At 41.7% G+C, this 21,542-nt stretch overlaps 1 protein-coding gene across 1 annotated transcript in view; it reads right to left on the reverse strand.

Moving 5' to 3' along the window:
* The window catches only part of prpf40a (PRP40 pre-mRNA processing factor 40 homolog A), a 29,957-nt gene extending 18,971 nt beyond the window's left edge, over positions 1-10,986 (reverse strand). The window contains exons 1-12 of the mRNA XM_015966638.3: positions 10,888-10,986; positions 9,562-9,642; positions 9,339-9,479; positions 8,442-8,525; positions 8,185-8,203; positions 8,070-8,089; positions 7,937-7,978; positions 7,720-7,830; positions 7,432-7,552; positions 7,232-7,256; positions 6,925-7,149; positions 2,580-2,685 (exon numbers count right to left, since the gene is read on the reverse strand). Coding sequence (XP_015822124.1) covers positions 2,580-2,685; positions 6,925-7,149; positions 7,232-7,256; positions 7,432-7,552; positions 7,720-7,830; positions 7,937-7,978; positions 8,070-8,089; positions 8,185-8,203; positions 8,442-8,525; positions 9,339-9,479; positions 9,562-9,642; positions 10,888-10,890 — 978 coding nt within the window. The 5' untranslated portion in view covers positions 10,891-10,986. The remainder of the gene's footprint in view (positions 1-2,579; positions 2,686-6,924; positions 7,150-7,231; positions 7,257-7,431; positions 7,553-7,719; positions 7,831-7,936; positions 7,979-8,069; positions 8,090-8,184; positions 8,204-8,441; positions 8,526-9,338; positions 9,480-9,561; positions 9,643-10,887) is intronic.
* Between the last annotated feature and the right edge of the window lie 10,556 nt (positions 10,987-21,542).

The following is a 21,542-nucleotide window of genomic DNA, read 5'->3' on the forward strand; positions in this document are numbered from 1 at the left end:
GCCTAAATGTTGTTTATTTGTTTACATTTTTCCCATTAAGTCTTTAAAATACCAATATTTGCCCAAAACTTCTTATTTTTTGTCTGTTTGATGTCATCATTTTAAAAATATTAGATCGGATGACACTCAGTACTCAAGTAGCCTTCTAATCAGATACTTTTTTACCCTTACTTGAGTAATAAACCCTATATCAGGAAAATATTGTCCTCTGTTTGTGTCCTTCCAGTGAGCTTTGCAGATGTGGGAAAATGTCATCAGGCAGTAATCATTGTTAAATTCATAATTATTCTCGGAGAGTGACCAACTCTTATCTGCTCCTGGGAGCCCCGTAATGCATAGCGTCATTTCAACATGGAGGTGTCCGCGACACGGTTTATATGCAGGTAGCGGCGCTGCGGCTGCTTTATATAGCGACTCGTTGCATTCTCCCTCAACCCAAATCCTCAGATCACGCATTTTAGCTAAAACGCTAACGTTAACTTGCCTTGCGTTGACTGTAGAGTTGTGGGTGATGGTCACGCAGATGTGTCATGAGATTTGAAGCGTTGCTGCCTTTCACAGACTCTTTTTCAGCACATGCTGCAAACAGGATAGCCGTCTTCTATCAACTGTCCCTCGGCATTCTTCAAATATCCAAAAAATGCCCGTACTTCCCACTTTGTCTTCTTTGAGGGATAAAAATGTCCTGAGCGCTGCCGTCTACTCCTTTGGCCATTAATGCAGCTTTAGCTTCAAGAAAGTTTTGGCTGTAAACAACAAAGCGCGCATGTGCCGCTGGCAACTTCAGCAGATGATACGGTGGCTGGTAAGGGTCACCGCGCCTACACCGCAGCCACTGTAATCCACCGAGATAATACGGTTAAAAAAAAAAAAAAAAAAAAAAAAGACAGTTATTATTATTGTCAAAAATTATTTTTTACCGGGGTTTACCGCTACACCAGTTACCATGACAACCCTACCTGATCGGTCTGCTTTGATCTATTTTGAAAACTCCAATCAAAACCGATAGGGGCACTTTCAGCGGATTGGGATCAAATGCTGATCCATCGGTGCGTCCCTAAATAAAAGTTGTGTTAAAGTGTGCGTGGAGGGGCAATAATTCAAGACGGGCTTATATAAGCGCCCAGAACGTGACTCCTTCATCCATTAAGACCCGATTCCACTCTGCATCTCTCGTCTCCTCACTTGTCACAGCTACTCTAACTCACAGGAGCATGCCACTTTCTCTCACCGTCCTAATCCCAGCCAGCCCCTCCTGCCTGTGATCCAATAAAGCTAATCATAAAGACCGACTCATTAAGATCTTCAAGGAAGTGGCGAGCAATCTCAGAGGAGAGCTTTGTGCACAAAATTAAAAAGGGTCTAAATTTAACAACATGCGAGGTGGGTGGCGCTGGGCGGACCTGCGGCTGGAAGCACGGCACGTCTATGGCAGCAGGAGGTGAGCTTAACACACCTCCCAGGGGACCAAGAGAGATGAGGGGGTCAGGGATTAGAGCAAGATCCAGATGCAAAGGACGTGTTGATAAAACTCAGAGGAGAGCTGCAACAACACGAGGATCAGTCAAAATTGCACAAACTCTAAAGAAATATAGAAAACCTGAAGCACCCCTGCTGCAGGTGTGTGTGCATGCACCCATATCCACACGCCTGAGGGAATTTTCCACTCAAATGTGAAAACACTTAACAGAGATTTCCAACATTTTTATTGAGTCTGTGGTGTTTTTAAGACCTTTGAATTGGATTAATGATTATCATTTTTAGGGATTTTAAAGCTTGAATTATGGAAATTCTATCTTAAAGATCCTCAGAAACCCGGAACAGATAAGATGCATCAAATCATGTGTTTTATTCAGCATCTTTCTGCATTTCAGGACAGAGACGCCTCAGGAGGTAGAGGGTTGTCCAGTAATCGGAAGGTTGCAGGTTCAGTCCCAGCTCCTGCCAGAGAATGCTGCCGTTGTGTCCTTGGGCAAGACACTTAACACACCTTGCCTGCTGGCGGTGGTGGTCGGAGGGACCATTGGCACTAGAGTATGGCTGGCCTTGGCTCTGTCAGTGCGCCCCAGGGCAGCTTTGGCTACAATGTAGGGCTGGGCAATAAATCGAAAATTTATTGTTATCAAAATTTCCAACTCTTATTGAAAAAAATTCTCAGGTCAATAAATGTAAAAAAAAAAAAAAAAAAGAATAAAAAAAAGAAAAAAGATGTGTGTAGGTTGGCAACACTCGTGTCCCTTTAAGAAGCTGTACCACCCACATGATACATGTGACAGCCCCATCTAGTGGACAACTTTTGTTTCCGCTCATACCTGTAGTTATCGTCTATTTATCGTTAGAGGTTAAATCCTCAATATATCGTGATATTGATTTTAGGCCATATCGCCCAGCCCTACTACATTGTACCTCATCATCACCATCAGTGTGTGAATGTGTGTGTGATTGTGTTGTGAAGCACCTTGGGGGGTTGTAGAATCTAAGAAGGCGCAATATAAAATTCAGGCCATTTAACATTTCCTGAAGAAGCTTCTGGAACGGAGGGAGACGTTCCCTAGCCTTTGATCTCCAGCTGGACCTACCTTCTCCTTCAGCAGCTCCTTGAAGGCCTGCTTGGCCTCTTCTTTTGTGTTCCACTTATACGTTTTCTTCTGAAGTTCAGGCCGTTCTTCTTCTTTGACTTCAACGCTGAGAGCAAAAAAAGACATCACTGGAATTAGTTTGTTTAATTTCTGTGAATCAAACTGGAGAAGCATCAACTCCAGCTGTTTATCTACATTATACAGGTGCTGGCCAGTAAATTAGAATATCATCAAAAGGTTGAAAATATTTCAGTAATTCCATTCAAAACGTGAAACTTGTACATTATATTCATGCAATGCACACAGACCAATGTATTTCCAATGTTCATTACATTTAAATTTGATATTCATAAGTGACAACTAATGAAAACTCCAAATTTGGTATCTCAAAAAATTAGAATATTCTGAAAAGGCTGAATATAGAAGACACCTGCTGCCACTCTAATCAGCTGATTTACTCAAAACACCTGCAAAGGCCTTTAAAAGGTCCCTCAGTCTTGTTTTGAAGGCCCCACAATCATGGGGAAGACTTCTGACTTAACAGCTGTCCAAAAGACAATCATTGACACCTTGCACAAGGAGGGCAAGACACAAAAGGTGATTGCTAAAGAAGCTGGCTGTTCGCAGAGCTCTGTGTCCAAGCACATTAACAGACAGGCGAAGGGACGGAAAAAATGTGGTAGAAAAAAGTGTACAAGCTCTAGGGATAACCGCACCCTGCAGAGAATTGTGACGACAAACCCATTCAAAAATGTGGGGGAGATCCACAAAGAGTGGACTGCAGCTGGAGTCAGCGCTTCAAGAACCACCACGAGGAGACTCATGAAAGACATGGGATTCAGGTGTCGCATTCCGTGTGTCAAGCCACTCTTGAACAAGAAACAGCGCAAGAAGCGTCTCGCCTGGGCCAAGGACAAAAAGGACTGGACTGATGCTGAGTGGTCCAAAGTTATGTTTTCTGATGAAAGCAAGTTCTGCATTTCCTTTGGAAATCAAGGACCCAGAGTCTGGAGGAAGAGCGGAGAAGCACAGAATCCACGTTGCATGAGGTCCAGTGTAAAGTTTCCACCGTCAGTGATGGTGTGGGGTGCCATGTCATCTGCCGGTGTTGGCCCACTCTGTTTCCTGAGGTCCAGGGTCAATGCAGCCGTCTACCAGGAAGTTTTAGAGCACTTCATGCTTCCTGCTGCTGACCAACTTTATGGGGATGCAGACTTCACCTTTCAACAGGACTTGGCACCTGCACACAGTGCCAAAACCACCAGCACCTGGTTCAAGGACCATGGTATCCCTGTCCTTGATTGGCCAGCAAACTCGCCTGACCTTAACCCCATAGAAAATCTATGGGGTATTGTGAAGCGGAGGATGCAATACGCTAGACCCAACAATGCAGAGGAGCTGAAGACGACTATCAGAGCAACCTGGGCTCTCATAACACCTGAGCAGTGCCACAGACTGATCGAGTCCATGCCACGCCGCATTACTGCAGTTATTGAGGCAAAAGGAGCCCCGACTAAGTATTGAGTGCTATACATGCACATTCTTTTCATGTTCATTCTTTTCAGTTGGCCAACATTAGAGAAACAAACATTTTTTCATTGGCCTTTAGAATATTCTAATTTTCTGAGATACCAGATTTGATGTTTTCATTGGTTGTCACCTATAAATATCAAAATTAAACGTAATAAACATCGGAAATACATTGGTCTGTGTGCATTGCATGAATATAATGTACAAGTTTCACGTTTTGAATGGAATTACTGAAATATTTTCAACCTTTTGATGATATTCTAATTTACTGGCCAGCACCTGTACTGGCCAAACAAGGCCACTGCATTAAACTTGTGCAACTAGTCAGCCGTTATTTAGATACTTTTAACTTTCTTGCATCCAAAGTAAAATTTCATGTTTTACTCAGATTGGATTATCAGTAAGTGCTGCTAATTTCCATCTCATGTGTTGTTTCTGTTTATGTGACAGCAGAAAGGAAGCTAAACTAGCTTGGTGTATCCAATCCTAGTCCTCACCACCATGCCATGCATGCCGTCTATGTTTACCTGCAACAACACACCTGGTATGAATCAGTGGGTGATTAACAGGCTAATGAAGGCCATCAATCTTTAAATCAGGTGTGTTAAGGCAGAGGAGCAGCTAAAACATGTGCAGGGCAGTGGCCCCTGATGATCAGGACTGAGGCCCTGTCCACACGTAGCCGGGGATCTGCCAAAACGTAGATATTTTTCTACGTTTTGGCCTGTCATCCACACGAAAATGGATCTTTTTAAAAACTTCGGTCAAAGTGAAGATCTGCGTTTTCTCCGTTTTGGGTGTCTGCGTGTGGACAGACAAAACCGGAGTTTTAAGGTCCGCAACGTCACTTTCCACGACAAAAAATTGCTGACATCACGTGTGCGACCTGTGTTTACACTAGCCGACAGCACGGATGCCCTCAGAGCTGCGCTCGCTTTATCAATTGTCCAAGCGCTTTTTGCTTGTTTGTTGTTGCAAGCGGAATTACTGCTCCTTGCGGAAGACCACAGACGAAGGACGAGGTTAAGAACGGGGGAAGTACTGCCACCTACAGGTCTGGCATGTCCTTAACAACGTATTTATCCGGGTACGTGTGGACATTTTTTTTTTTAAACGAGGTGATGTGGATGCAATTTTTTGGAGGGGCGGATATTCGTTTTTTTTAAAACCCGGCTACGTGTGGACTAGGCCTAAGACCAGTAACGTCACCGCGCCGCGACGAATACTTTCCAAATTCAGAGTGCTCAGAATGTGGCCTTAAAATCCATTCTCCTTTTCCCTGATTTTGAGAACAGGTGCGGTGTAGTCTCATCATAAAATGCACAGCAGGACAGGTGTTGTAAGAAATTCTGTTCCCCTGAAATCTGTTCCCTCGTGTTGGGAAGTCTCACTTCAAGCCCTCTTCCCACCACTTATGATCGACTTGTACAGAAAAAGTATGTAATGTAATGATGTCATGCTTGTGATATTTTTTATTTATATTTCCTCCTAAAAACAATATAAAAGTACAGTAAAAACATTGTTGTTCACCCTTTTCCAGCAAGTTTATCATTTTTGAAAGTTATGTAAAAGGATGTAATCTAACTCAGTTTAACCATCTTCTATTTGAGGTTGTTTAGGCCTCATAATGAACATTAAGTCCTGTGAATTTGGAAATATTAGTTCTTTATTTGCCCAAGTTATTAGGGGAAACATATTATTTTCTCAGAACACTGGCGGTACCTCTGCTGTAACTCTTCAAACAGTAACAAAACAAGGAAAAAGTTTAACATTTGCAATCTCCACTTATGCAGCTTCTACTTAGTGCGGTAGCAGTTGCTAGGTGACAGGAGGACATCCGTCCTAGTAGGGGCGGGACTATTATTTGAGGCTAGACTATCCAAATTCACAGCTGTTAACATCCGGTCTAACTGGACCTGGAAGAACACGTTCTGCTGAGACCAATGAGGACAGGTACTCATTGGATGCAACCCCTGAATTTGGACACAGCCGTGGTCTGATTTTGTTAGCTTGCAAGAGCTGATTAAACCCCGTCTGCATCTTAACCTGCTTCACACAGGGTTAATTGTGTTAATGCAAATTTCACCTTTTTTTAATCACAGATTTCTGTGGACAAAAATGAAATGCACAAAGAAAAAAAAAACTCAAAAACGAAAATGAAATGGATCTGACATTTTCAAAAACAAAGAAAGATGAAAAGTGACAGAGACGGAAATCCAATCAGAAGACGAGAAAGATGTGAGGAACGGACACGAGGGCTACTCAGCAAATGGAAGAGGCGGGACCTGAGAAGAGAACCAATCAGTGTCCGGAGCCACCCACTGTTTGAACAAGCCCCCATTAAAGGTAACAGTTGAACAATTTATGTTCATGGCTGGGAGAGAACGTGAAAGAATGTCAAATATAATAATAGTTTTAAAAAGAGTTTAGTCAAAAAAAACTAAATTCAAATTTCTTGTCAAATAGAACACTGGCAAGTGAAAAAAGACAACACAAGCCTGTGACAAATTTGAGACGATCAAAGCATCAAAAATGCAAAAACATTATCTTTAAGATAAAAATAGAAGAACAGCAGGACCATAACCAGAGCAGCGAGAGAGGCCATCACTCATCTCCCACAGTTCAAAGTTCAGTCATTATACTAGAATAAAGCTGCCGACCTCCGTGTGCTCCGTTCGTTAACCTTTGCAACGTTCTGATAATTCACCTCCATTTCCATGCATCTGTAAAAGCTACAGTTCAGAAAACTCCTGCAACATTTCCTCTACGTTTTTCTGAAAAAGTAAACTTTCAAATCTGACCCATAGCTGTTTACCTGGCTGTGCTTTCTGTGACGACGGCGCTCTCCGAGGACGTCACAGGTGCATCAACAGCCTTGACCTCAGCTGTTTGATTCACTGTCACCTGGGACGGCGGCTCCTCCGAGACGGCTGCTGTTGCTGCTGCAGTTTCCACCTCCATCACTGTCGCCATAGAGGCTGTAGTCTCAGCTTGAACTGCAGGAGCTGCTGTCGTTCCAGGAACCACCGTCTCTGTTGTTCTGCAATCAAACCCAAATGATCAAAACCAGTGTCAGAATAATCATGCTGTTAGAAATAAGGTAAATAAATAAGAGTTCCTACCCATTCTCCTCTGCTTTGATCATAGCTGGAATAGACACACAAAAAGAGTTAAACAAGGCTTTCGGCTTTCATCTTAAAGCTCGTTATAAAGAAATGCACTCAAGAAGCTTCCAGAACTCATCTACGCATCAAATCATTTGCTGAACATGGCAGCAATAGGAGTGCATGGCTCACGTTAGAAGGCTGGTCCTTTTCTTTACCTTCCAGATCCTCCAGCTCTTTGGGCTTGGTCCACCTGGACTCTTTTGTCTGAGAGTTGTAATAATAAGGCTTCCCAGTGTCGGACTTGTACTCCTTCCAAGGACACTTGGACAGTAATTGCTACAAAAGCAAAAAATATATATATAAGGAAATCGCACTTCAACTGCAAGTTAGAATACACCATCTACTGAATCTGGTACATTTATAATACATGTAATTGTCTTTATTCCTAATTATAAGTACACAGATAAAGAGGCAAATCCAGGTGTTGTGCAGGGCAATCGTACCTCTGCAGGAGACTTGAGTTCATCCGGCTTCTCCCATGTGGACTGCTTGGTCTCCGTATTGTAATAATAGGTCTTCCTATCTAGTGATTTGTGTTCTGTCCACACCGACTTCTAAAGCAAACAAAAACAACAAACACTCTAAATCAGTTTTTTTACATCTTAAAACAACTTGATTTCAAATAAAATACAAGTTGTTTTATTTTGAAAATGTGCAAACCTTTTTTGGCTGTTCCTCCTGTGGCGAGCCGTTGGCGGTACTCTGCAGAGACGAGTCAGACAGACAGACGTTAAAATATAAAAACCTGTCAACGTGTGATGAATGGATATGAAGGAAGCAGCAATAAACGTACGGTTGTTCCAGGCGCTGCAGCTGCAAGAATCAAGACAAAATAAATAAAATTCAGATTAACTTTCAATAAATACAAATGAAAAAAATTGATTTGTTAAAATTATTGTGGTTTTTACCTGTGGAGTCAACACCTGGCTGTGGAGAAAAAAAAAACATTTATTTGTGATTTACCAGTGACAGATACAAGAAAATTCACAGATTAGGTTGTTTTTCTTTACAAATATAAATAAAAAATATAAAAGAGTTACTTATACGTGTAAATGTTAGCATCAAACAGACTGCAGGTTATTTATAAGACGTGTGAAGCATCAAACACCCTGCTTTAGGGAAAAAAAAAAAAGAAGAAGAGGAGAAAAAATGGTGATAAAATTACCGGCCCCGTCGGTTGTACAGATGCAGCTGGGATGCGAGGTGGGATCATCATCCCCGGCATCATGGGCGGCATCATGCCTGCCATCTAATAAAAGAAGCGTTGTGAAACACTCATCTGCAACATTTGAAACCAAACTAGTGAAGGTGCCAAGTATTAAGACACAGTGTGAGAACGGGTGTCTGCGTTGTAACTTGGAGGAAAAAGGTGGGACTGGAGCTGAGTGCTTCTCTTATTTAGCTGTGTGAATACTTAGAGACACCAAACTGCATCTCAACTTCTCAAACTGGTGACACCTTTTCCCAAAATAAAAATAAAAATCACATTTTCAGTGTATCATGATCACATGCACTTACCAAAGTGAGCAAAAAAAATGCTTATTTGGTTTTAATTAAAAATAAAAAGGGGAATGAGAATATTGTAGAAGTAATTAGTCAACCAGTTACTTAACTTTGTATTCAGACCATTTTAAGAGTTGATATATTTTGACTTTCTGATTGAATCTGATAGTCTGCATGTTCTCCCTGTGCATGCGTGGGTTCTCTCCGGGCACTCCGGCTTCCTCCCACAGTCCAAAAACATGACTGTTAGGTTAATTGGTCTATCTAAATTGTCCTTAGGTGCGAGTGTGTGTGTGCATGATTGTTTGTCCTGTGTGTCTCTGTGTTGCCCTGCGGTGGACTGGCTCTCTGTCCAGGGTTTACACCACCTGATTGCCCATTGACCGCTGGAGATAGGCACCAGCCCCCCCGCGGCCCAACGTGGACAAAGCAGGTCAGACAATGGATGGATGGATTAAATCTGATTTACATGTAATGGTTGGAACAAAGAAACGATAAAGAACTACAAATGCACAAATATGTAGGCCAAATATATTTTTTAACAAAAACAGAAGTCTACCTGTCCCATTGGTGGTGCAGCCATAGGTGGCATAATGCCAGGGGGCATTATACCAGGTGGCAATGGGGTCATACTGGGTGGTCGCTGGGCCATAGGAGGAATTCCCATGGCAGGGTAGTGAGGCATACCCGGCGGTCCCATCTAGTCATGGAATTACATTACAAGATGTCAGAAAATAATAAATAAATAAATAACAGTTGTTGTAAACATTTTCATAACTTACATATGGGGGAGGTATTGCTGCGGGGGGTACAACTGGATAAGACGCTGCCTGACTCGAGCCAGTACTGTTCTCTGATGAAGACTGTAATAAGAACACCACAAATGTAGTAGAACATTAGCAGTGTGTGCATCATTCATTTACTTTAAAAAAAAAAGTCCAAACTTTTGACAGGATGGCACAATTTGTAATGTAGAAGCCTGAAAGGTCAGAGGCCACTAGAAACAAGTTTCAGTGAGTATTAGGGTCTCGGTTGCAGCAGGGACATTTCTGGGAGCCAGTTTTTTTCCACAGCCATTGCAATGCTTTATGTAAAAACTGCCGCACAGGCTTGAATATCTGCTTTAAAACTTTGATATTGCACCATAGTTAAAAAAAAGTTCCAATTTTTTAGTTGCTGTTTTTAGTGGTAGGTTACAAAAAAATGCTCACTGCCTGTGTGTATTTACCTGTACCTTTGTTAATTTTTTCATTCTCCCTGGTTTTTTTTTTCAATGTATGCGCTGCTGTAACGAGTGAATTTCCCCAATGTGGGATTAATAAAGTCAATTCTATTCTTCATCAACTCATTTGATCCAATTTCTGACTGCTGACAGCAGTTTTATTCATTTTGTACATCCGGCCCTGCTGTTAAAATGTGTTAATATTTTATGTATGGCTAAAATATGATCTAACACACGAATTTAAAGTAAAACAGAGTCATCACATTTCCCATCAACACCAAAGATGTGGGAACAGCTAAAATACTGGATTGCAATTAACAATGTTCCCACTAAATGTGGTTAACTGACATAAACACGGACAGTAAATTGAATTAGTCCGATCTTATCTTAAATTATTAAACGTACACAGCCGTTTCTGCAACGGTGGTTAGGAGTCCTGACAATGATAGCAGCTAGTTTTGATTAAGAATTACTACACTGGCAGGCTTCGTCTAAATCCTGGGAAAATTGTTAAAGGTGAACGGCAAAACTTTAACGAGTTAATAAATGGCCCCTGTTTACACCCCACGCTAGAAACACCGTTAAGAGTGCCTAATGAAGTGACACATTAACAAGTCAAAACATCTCTAGTGTTGCTTGAACTTTAGATTTTGCACTGCAGCTTTTATTCCGGGTGATACACTACGCCATGACATGATATGCGGCTAAACTCAATGCTAACACATACGCTAACCCGTGGTCTACAGCAAAACATCGCTCTCCTTCGCAGCAAAAGTAAAGACGCGGATTTTATAACGAAAAAAATATATATCTCATTCGAACCACCGCTAACTTAAAACGGTATTATCTTTGTTCCAGAACTTTTCTTAAGAGCGGCTACACTCACCATGTTGACGAGGACCTCTGCTAAATCCGAACACCTTTCAGCAACGACCACAGCGATTGGTTCAAGCTGCTCGTGACGAAGGTAGGTCAAATGATGAGCTTCTTTAATGACATCCTGCGTCGAAAATGCGCATCACTGCAAGAGACTGCGCAATCAAGACACGAGCTCGCTTGAGTATCACAAAATAAAATAAACATTAAATAATTTTTTTAAATAAATACATAAAAAAACTTGAAATATCTGGCACCAAGCCAGCCTAAGGCTGTCTATATCCCTATTTATCAGTCTCTATCTCTATATATCAAAGGTGTGACCAAGTCACTGCTTTGCAAGTCACATGTCTTTCCAGTCAAGTCTCAAGTCAAGTTCAAGTGAAAGACAAGTCCAAGTCGAGACCAAAGTCAATAATGTGAAAGTCCAAATCAAGTCCAAGTCCTTATCTTTGAATTTTCAAGTCATAATGAAGTCATCTGTCAAACTTCAATTTAATGACAATGATAATAAATAAATTCCAGAAATAAAGCTTCTGAAAGCTTAATACATTTGCTCAAACAAGCAGAAAGTGCAACTGAAATTGATTATAAACAAAGTGCTGCTGCATTAGCAGTACAAAATCAAACCCAGAACGAAGAATGATTTATGATTTTTGTCCATGTTGTGCCACTTTTGTTCTAAAATATCAAATATGCTCAAGTCATCATCAAGTCAACAGATGCAAGTTGATTCAAGTCGCAAGTCATTGGCGTTCAAGTCCGAGTCAAGTCGTAAGTCTTTATAGATTTTATCAAGTCAAGTCAGAAGGCATTAAAATAAGTCATGTGACTTGAGTCCACACCTCTGCTATATATGTTCATTTATTTGGCAGACGCTTTTATCCAAAGTGACCTACAATTGTAACCTATAGGGTGCTTCACATAAACAAACAAACAAAAAAATCAATTAAAGTATCAAAAAGTTATTAATAATATGCTTAAAATGAGAAAAAATATTACATTTGTGATTAAAGAAAAATAATGTAAGCAAAGGGAGAGAGACAGTGAATAGGGAAGAGGGAAATCAGTAGATCAAGATAAAGTAGATAATGGTGGAATAAGTAAAAAGAGCAAAATAAAGAAAGGGTGGTGAAAAAGGTCACACAAAAGCCAGCTTGAAAAGGTGGGCTTTCAGCTGCTTTTTAAAGGAGTCCACTGATCTCATGCTCAGGGGGAGAGAGTTCCAGAGTCTGGGGGCCACAGCAGCAAATTATCTATCACCTTTGGTCTTTAGCCTGGTGTGCTGCACAACCAGTAGGCTTTGGTCGCTGGACCTCAGGGACCTGCTGGGGGTGTAGGGACTGAGAAGATCACCAATGTGTGATGGTGCTTGTCCATGTAAGGCCCTAAAGACCAGAACCAGGATCTTGAAATGAACCCTGAAGTTGACTGGCAGCCAGTGACGCTGGAGGAGAAGCAGGGTGATGTGGTGTTTGGAGGACTTGGTCAGAAGCCGAGCACAGGCATTCTGAACCATCTGTAGACGGTTCAGGGAGATTTTGCTCAGACACGTGAAAAGAGAGTTACAGTAGTCTAAGCGTGAGGAGATGAAGGTGTGGAGAACTGTCTCAGTTCAGAGCGGGACAGAATGGGACTCAGCTTAGCAATGTTCCTGAGATGGAATGAGGAAAAGTGGACAAGAGTACTGACATGAGAGTCCAGAGTGAAAGCTGGGTTAAAGGTCACACCAAGATTCCTGACATGTTTGGTGTGAGAAGCAAGCTGACCAAGAAAGTCTCTGACTTTGGGAACCAGCTTGTCTGGGGCACAGATGAGGATATCAGTCTTATCTTCATTTAGTAGTAGAAAGTTCCCAGCCATCCAGCATGCATGGGGAAAACACTTCCTGAGAGTAATGAATTACAGTAATCCAGTCTTGATGTAATAAATGCATGAACTAGTTTTTCAGCAGCACTCCTGGAAAGGATGCTTCTAATCTTAGCAATATTCTGACGGTGGGAAAAAGAAATCCTACAAACCTGTTTAACGTGGGATTTGAATGGCATGTCCTGGTCAAAGATGACACCAAGGTTCCTTACTTTGTTCTCGGAGATTAATGTAATGCCATTCAGGTCAGATGATTGATTAAGCAATTCCCTTCTCTGAATTTTAGATCCAAAGATGAGAACTTCAGTCTTGTCTTGATTTAAAATCACAAAGTTTTGAGTCATCCAATTTTTTATGTCTTCAAGAGAAGCCTGTAATCTAACTAACCGATTAGGTTCATCAGGGTTAATGGATAAATATAACTGAGTATCGTCAGCATAACAGTGGAAGTTTATCCCATGCTGTCTAACGATTCTACCAATTGGGAGCATATATATAGTAAAACGAATTGGTCCAAGCACGGAACCCTCTGGTACTCCACAAGTAAGCCTGGAGTATGAAGAAGATTTGTCACGTACATTTACAAAATGAAATCTATCAGACAGGTAGGATTTAAACCAGCCTAGCCCTGTTCCTTTGATCCCTACAACATGTTCAAGTCTTTCTACAAGAACATTGTGATCAACTGCGTCAAAAGCAGCACTGAGATCTAACAAGACTAGAACAGACACAAGATTCTTCTCTGAGGCCATGAGAATATCATTTGTAACTTTCGCCAATGCAGTTTCAGTGCTGTGATACTCTAAAACCAGACTGAAATTCCTCAAACAGATCATTAGTGTTTAAATGCTCTCATACTTGAGTGTCATTGCGAAAATTCACTTGCTACAGCACATACACTTAGAGAAAAGGAAGTACACAAAGACAATAAGCTATTATTGTTATCAACCACCAAAAACAATGAATAAAAAAGAAACAGGTTTCCAGAACTAGTATGCAGCATGACGGACACAGACATAACAATGCACATTCGGTATTGCACAAGTACTGAACACATACTGAATATTGAGTTGATGTTATTGTGTACCAGGATAATGCCTGTACCAGTTAAACTGAGGACTTATACACTCTCACTGCATAGGGGATGAATGACCTTTGGTAGCGTTCTGTTTTGCATCTTGAATGTTTCAGTCTACCACTGAAGGAGCTGTCCATGGCCTAAGATGTAGTGGGTGGGAGGGATTTTCCAAGATGGTGCTCGCATTCTCCAGCATTCTCCTTTCAGACATCTCCTCAACCGAATCTAGATGGCAGCCCAGAACTGAGCTAGCTTTTTTTAATTAGCTTGTTCAGTCTCTTCCTGTCACGGTGATCCAAAGTGAGCCAAATGTCAGAGCTCCAGAAAGGTACAATGTGCAAACCAGGACCCAAGAGCTACAGCCAGAAAGTCATGCCTGAAGCACTGGAAACTGCTAACAAATGCTCTAAGCCTTGGCCAGCAGCCTAAAGAGATACACGAGAAAAAGTGAAGCCAGATGAATAAACCAGCTCTTCTTGACCCAACCAGCTAAAGTGTACTCTCAGTGGCACGGTAATAGAGTAGATAGAGTAGACCCACCAAGGCTGGAGACTGAACAGTAATGGAAAGACAGTTGCGAGAAGGAGGCATCACACAACAGCAATGCAAAGTGGCTAGCCTCTCTAAGAAAAGACCACAGCGACCTTTCTGAGTAGAACCCAGTATCCATCACTGTGGAAGACATTTAGGAGTAAGTCTCAGGTATGAAAAACTGGACAGCACCAGGACCTGACATCAATACACTCCGTGAGTGCCTGGCATCACAAATGAACCAGCTGCTAAAGGGTGGGACTCACCCTGAATGGCTAACTGAAGGGTGCACAACCCTGATCATGAAGGACCCCTTCAAGGGTACAGTCTCATCTGACTTACGGCCAATTACCTGTCTCTTTACAACATGGAAGCTCATGCCAGGCATCATAGCGACTAAGATAAGTGGGCACATGGATCAATACATTGAGCACAGAACAGAAGGGCATCAGCAGAGATACCAAAGGAGCCAAACCCCAACTGCTGGTAGACTGAACAGGCATCCAAGGCTGAAAAGCCCAACACACCAACCTGTGTATGGCCTGGATTGATTACAAGAAAGCCTATGACTCAGTGCTGCACTCATGGATCATCGAATGCTTGGAGCTGTGCAACATCAACAGGACTCTGAGAGCCTTCATTGCAAACTCAGTGGGGCTGTGGAAAACCACCCTTGAGGCCAATTGCCCAAGTCTCCATCAAATGTGGCATATACCAAGGAGACGGCCTGTCTCCACTGCTGTTCTGCATAGGCCTGAACCCCCTCAGCCAAATAATCAACAAGACTGACTATGGATACCAACTCAAGAATGGAAACACAATCAGCCACCTCCTCTAAATGAATGACAAAGCTGTACGTCAAGAGCAAGTGAGACATCCACTGACTGATCCACACCACCAGGATCTACAGCACTGATATCGGGATGTCATTTGTACTTGAGAAGTGTGATCGGATGGTGACCGCAAAAGGGAAGATAGTCCACACAGAAGGGGTCTCACTACCAGACAAAAAAAGAAAAAAACAATAGCAGACATCGAGGACAACTAGATATACCTTGTTATCCCACAAGCAAATGGCAACCTCGATGAAGCTGCGAGGACAGGAGCCACAGCCAAATACCTACAACAAGTAAGGTAATTCTTAAGAAGTTGGCTCAATGGCAAGAATAAGATCTGGGCAATAAACAGCTACGCCCTGCCATTAATCAGATATCCTGCAGGAATAATAAGCTGGCCAAAGGAAGAAATACAGACCACAGATGTTAAGACATGGAAGCTCCTAACCATGCATGGAGAGTTTCATCCCAAATCCAGCACACTGAGAATGGACACCAGCTGTAAGAAAGGAGACTAGGGAGTGTGAGAGCCACTGTCCAGGATGAAACATCCAAGATCCATAAATACAGCAAGGATAAGGCCCCAAGAGATGATGTGCTCAGTGAATGTCAGTGGCGAACAGAGGAGGAGACGCTGGAAATACCATCGTTTGAGGACAAGCCCTTACATGGGATGTACCACCAACAGATAACTGAAGTGGCCGATATCAAGAAATCCTACCATTGGCTAGAAAGAGCTCGTCTGAAGGACAGCACAGAGGCACTCAGCATGGCTGTACAGGAACAGGCCCTGAACACCAGAGCAACAGAGGCCAAGATCTACCACACCTGACAAGACTCAATAGGTGCTTTTATAGGACACTCCATGGCGGCATATCAGCGTAATATTACCGCAATGGTATATCTATAAACACGCCATGCCAGCATGGCATTGCGCAAATTTTGCAGCATTCGTTCCGCCTCGCTTTGTAGTGATATTGCCGCGTCAGACCCTCGCCTCTGACGGCTAAACACATGTCAGCCCCGCTAATCCCTTTGGAGCGACTGTGGGAGGGTGGTCGGAGAGACCGGTGGCGCCAGTGTTCGACTGGCATCACCTCTGCCAGGGAGCTGTGGCTACAATGTAGCTCATCATCACCAGTGTGTGAATGAGTGGATGATGGATTGTTGTGAAATGCCTGGGGGGGTTGTAGAACCCTAAGAAGGCTCTATACAAACATAGGCCATTTGATCATTGTTTTGGCTCCAAATGAAACTTCAGTACAAGTGGAAATTAAAAGGTGGTCACATTTTAACTGTGTGTGTAATATGCATTTATCTGTCACACATTGCGCTTTATGTTCCTTCACTTATAATGTATATTTTCTGAACAAAACAAGACTATGAAAATGTGTTTATTAAATTATAAGAAAGTTACAGATTCTTTGAAAACAGGAAATGTGATAATCAGACAGACTAAGTGCCTCTTGATGCAATTGGTGGCTTGATTCTGTAGGATTTAGAGTGCTATGAAGGTGTGAAGCCTTAATGCAAGAGCTGGGAGACAGATGAGCCCCCACATGGGGAAGACTGCAATAAACTCTAATGTATTTCCTGTCAAGATTGGGAGCATTCCCTATCCATTCTCCCAACAAGGGGGGAAAGTGGTTGTGAGTGATAATGATGGATAAATCTTCAGCATGATGATGGGAGTCAGTCAACCACAGAGCATCAGTCGGAGACTGAAATAGCCACTCTAGTTTGAAAAGGATGGATGGATGGATGGATGGATGGATGGATGGATGGATGGATGGACGGAGCCAAAATATTCAGTGGAAAGTATAAGTGGGCCATGTAAAACGGACTATGTTTTCTTTACATTTATGAATGTCTTGTGAGTCGTTCTCTGTGGAAAAAGCTCTGGTGCTCCTGTTTCAGGAAGCAGAAGTTAGCAGGAGGAATGGGGAGCAGAAAAACAGCAGAATTTGGAGTCTTACTCAATAATATTCATGATATTCAAACATCTTGACTCTGATTGGCTAACAGAAGATCAACTTTTTCACTGCCTTTGATGGCTTTGTAATGCTGATGTTTTATCTCCAGAAATAACGTAAGCCTGAAGGGGTTCCGCCACGTTGGGGAGTTGCTAATACTAACAGTTAGCTTCTATTAGCCTAGATGGGCTCTACTCTCTCCTGGTTGCTTAATCAACAACAGCCTTCCCCGGTCGTGAATCAAGGTGGGTGAGTCCTTGAATGCTTGTTTACAGTGTGACACAAATCTGTGTGGCTTTTTCCGACTCGATCATTTCCCATCTAGTTTACTTTGATGGCCAATGCAGGAAAATGGGTAGAAGATTATTTTCACGTTCAACCTGTAAAACTCAGGGTGACTGATCATATTTAAAAAAAATAACAAGTAAAAATGGATTCTCAGTAAACTTGCTCTTTAAAAAATACACAAAAATAATGCTACTGTGATTTTTTTATTTAAATGATCAACAAAATATTAAACATGCAGCATCTCAAAACCGGCCACAAATGACCCCCCTGCCCCACACAGTGGATACCCCAGTTCTATAGTAAACACAGTATGTTTGTGTGCACTGATGTTCTATCGCTCACACGGCTTGCCAGTAGCTCATTCTTGTTTGTGCTATTGATTCACAATATATGAGGTGGTCAATGTTAGCCTCTGGCCATTTTACCCAGTGAGTCCAGCATGATGCTGCCCTGCCTTACAGGCGCTCTGGTCTCGTCTGACAATTGACTTCCTGTCAAACACAACCACATAAACGATCAACAAAGAGCAGACTTACTTTCAGTTTGCCTTTCAATCTCCTCTCTGTGAAGAAAAGAGCCAAAGCATCTGTTTAATCTTCAATTTCATTCAAAGATGTTTTGGTTTCTAAGCAAACATTTGAGTTTTCTTGCTTTTTATGATTCATAAAAAGAATTCACAAGTGCTCATGACATCCGTTTTCTCGTGAAAGCAGGAACGTGGACAGTTAACTTGGAGTTTGTTTGCATTTTGTATCGTTTCTGACAGGTGGTCAAATAATCTATAGGATAAATTGCAAAGATGAAACATTTTTAGCTGTGTCATCACAAAAGTGCAGTCATTCTCCGTTTGGATTTACCACATGGGCTTTTTCTTTCTGCTCTATTTTCACCTTGCAGTCCAAAATAACATGCTAGCTTGTTCATTAGTGAGTCCAAACTGAGCTCAGGAGCATTTTTCTGCACCATCACTAAAACATTACCTTAAACAGCTTTCTCCATGCTGTGAAATCACAACGTTGACCCCCATCATCTCTCCCACCTCTCTCTGCTCTACTATTTCTGGTACAATTCCTTGCCGGATTGCAATTATCACTTGCAGCTCACAAAGCTGTTGATTGGTGAGGACATGCTGTTCGCAGCCCTTCCATCTGAAAGAGTGCTGGTTTCACATCATTTAGGTCAAATTTGCGTTTTAGTGCTCTCACCCACATATCTGTTTACTTAGATGCACATTAAGAAAACCTGTGAGAAGAAAAGTCAGATGTCCCTGTTGAATGTCACGGTAAATGTCAAGCCTTATAATTTGAGTGACTTGTTCACTTTTCACACTTAAAAAATCTTTTAACCAATTTATCCTTGGAGCAGAAAGACAGCTGCAGATTAAACACATCTGGCAGGCCTGTCAATCTCCATTGAGTTTGTGAATTTTCCTTAAAGAAACTAGGTTGTGGATTTAAGATGTTCTGTTAAAAAGTATATCAGACATGCTTTAAAAGGCTGGTTGGATGGAGGAGACAGAATGTACACATCAGCTGCTGCATCATTTATCTAATGAGCTTTTCAACATCAGTAAACAAAACACTCTATGCAAAAAGGCAGTTGGTGGGTTTTAGTGGTTTGACTGTGATGGTCTGCCTCTAACAAATGTGTTGAAAATTTTACAGTGCAATAATCACAAAAAGAAAAGGACGTAGACACTGGGTGTTTCTCATTGTCAAGGCGCTTGGCCTTGCGAGGCAATGTGTTGCGAGGTCAGGCGACTTTCTTACGAGGACACTGTCCTTCCTTGGTCAAAGAAAACGGATAAATGGAACAGACTTGCATCACGTGACAACAGCTTCCACGGCGGTCATGTAACGTCACATGATACGGGAGATATCGTTAAATTTTATACGTATTAATTTCAATATAAATATGTAACAAGCATTTTACTTTTAAAATTGTGTATATATTTGTTAAATTAAATAAATAAGTGAGTTACTAACTGCTAGCCACCGAAGCTGCAACTACTAAGAAACTAACCAACCATAGATTACTTATGGATCTAAAAAAAAACATTGTAAATTAGTTGACTTACTTTTAAACTTTAAATATGCCCCCAAAGTAGCTGCCATCTTCTGATTCGCCATCCTTTAGAAAACACTGCGGCGTATTCTGGGTAATTTTTGACCAAGGCTAGGCTACAAGACACCCGTGTATCCTTGCTTAGCTAGCTTAACAGCTAGAGAACACACGCTTAGGTAGAACATGAACATTGGAACACGTCTTGGTGGCTCTTGATGACGTATCTCCTAGGCAACTGGGGCGGGGCCAAGACATCAAGGCAAGGTTCCTTGGCATTGAGAAACACCCACTGTTTAAAATCTGTCCTGCTTCTATTCTTCCAGGTTCTAGAGCCAATCAAATTTGATCTCGCAGAGTTACCAAGCCTGTGCCAGCAAAAATTGCTGCAAAGACATCTGTAATTCAACACCAGACAGCAAAGAGCACCAGTGTTGTGGAAAAAATGTTAGCCAGTAAAAGGAGCGACCTAGAAGTTATTTCTTGCACCCCTAAGAGCCACAGCGCCCTTTTTGTTTTACTATAATATCAGGTAAAGAAGGCTAGAGGCTAACATTGTGTAGCGTTAAGGATTGGCTACATATATATTAATGACATATTAATGTACTGTATATGTATTAATAACATGTGATATTCAATATAAATATGAAATATCAATCTAATTGGTCTTTGAATTCTTAATCAGAAGACTTTGGTTTCTTTGACTTATTCAGGAAACATACACACTTCACATTAATTCAGACAGAGTCCAGAATATAGTTTTAAAAATGATTTTAATTCTATACTAAATGATTGTACATGTCAAAGTATTAATGAAATGATGGTTATACAGATAACAAATGATGAATGAAGTGATGGAATGGAAGCTAGATGTTTTAGCAGAACCTTGTGAGTATCTGAGATTGAGCTTGTGAAGTCTGGATTGTAAAATCAATTTGGCTGTATGGTTTGATAAGCTAAACTTTATTTAGTATAAAACCATCTGATGCCAGTGTGCAGAGTCTACGATACCCTTGCATGTCTGTTGGTCCGGAGGAAAGGCAGCCCGAGTGGTGAGTTCGCCCGACGTCGAGACTACGAGAACCCAAAGATTCGTAGCTCCCTTTGGATTCAGCTTTCACCGGCAACCAGGGCCTGCAGGTTAGATGTTTGTCTGAGGCGGTGGGTGGCTCTTAAAAGAGCCGTTGTGTCAATTTACCCATTTGTGACATCACAAATGGGAACTTTTTGAAACGGCTTATTTGAGCTCCATAATTCCCAAACCAAACATTGACAACAAAAAAAGGATAGATGTTCTATGCCATGTTTGCAATGTTGATAGACGCAGTAGAGAGCCACATGGCCACAAAAAAGAAATAAAAAAGTAAAAGCTGAGTTTTGTATAATAACCCCCTTTAAAGTTCCCAGGCAAGAAAAGAGAAGAAAAAAAGAAACAGCAATCCTGACTCAAGAAAAAAAGAAATTGCTTTGCGACGGGAGTTATGTGAGAACATAATGTGTGTCAGATGCCTTCCAGACAGATGAGCTGGTAATTCATATTTCCACCCTTTTTTCTCAAGAGAACAATTTGATTTGTCTTCCAGCTTAGACAGGGAAAGTTGTAAGGAGGAAAAAGGAGGATGAATGATGGTGTCAACACACACACTCACATACCCACACACACACACACACACACACACACACACACACACACACACACACACACACACACACACACACACACACACACCCTGCAAAAAATATGTAATGAACTTTAGTTCCTCTTCGTCTGTGGTGCATTTCACTTGTAATGCCATATACTTAAGCCTCGGTCATGTGATACCCACAACATCTCTGGCTGACTTCATTTAGGAATTCATGTCTCATTTGATGCATCTGCTGAAGGAATAGAGGTGGTGAAGTGTTTTCATTAGAGATCAGATGTTCAGCTGCGGTCACTCTCTCACTGTACTCTCTGCAGTCTGTAATGAGAGAAAATGGCTGCAGAAAAAAAAGAGGAGGCAGTGGTGGGAGAAAAAAGATGATGCCA

Source organism: Nothobranchius furzeri, chromosome 14 (genome assembly GCF_043380555.1).
Source record: "Nothobranchius furzeri strain GRZ-AD chromosome 14, NfurGRZ-RIMD1, whole genome shotgun sequence".
Classification (NCBI taxonomy): Eukaryota; Metazoa; Chordata; class Actinopteri; order Cyprinodontiformes; family Nothobranchiidae; genus Nothobranchius; species Nothobranchius furzeri.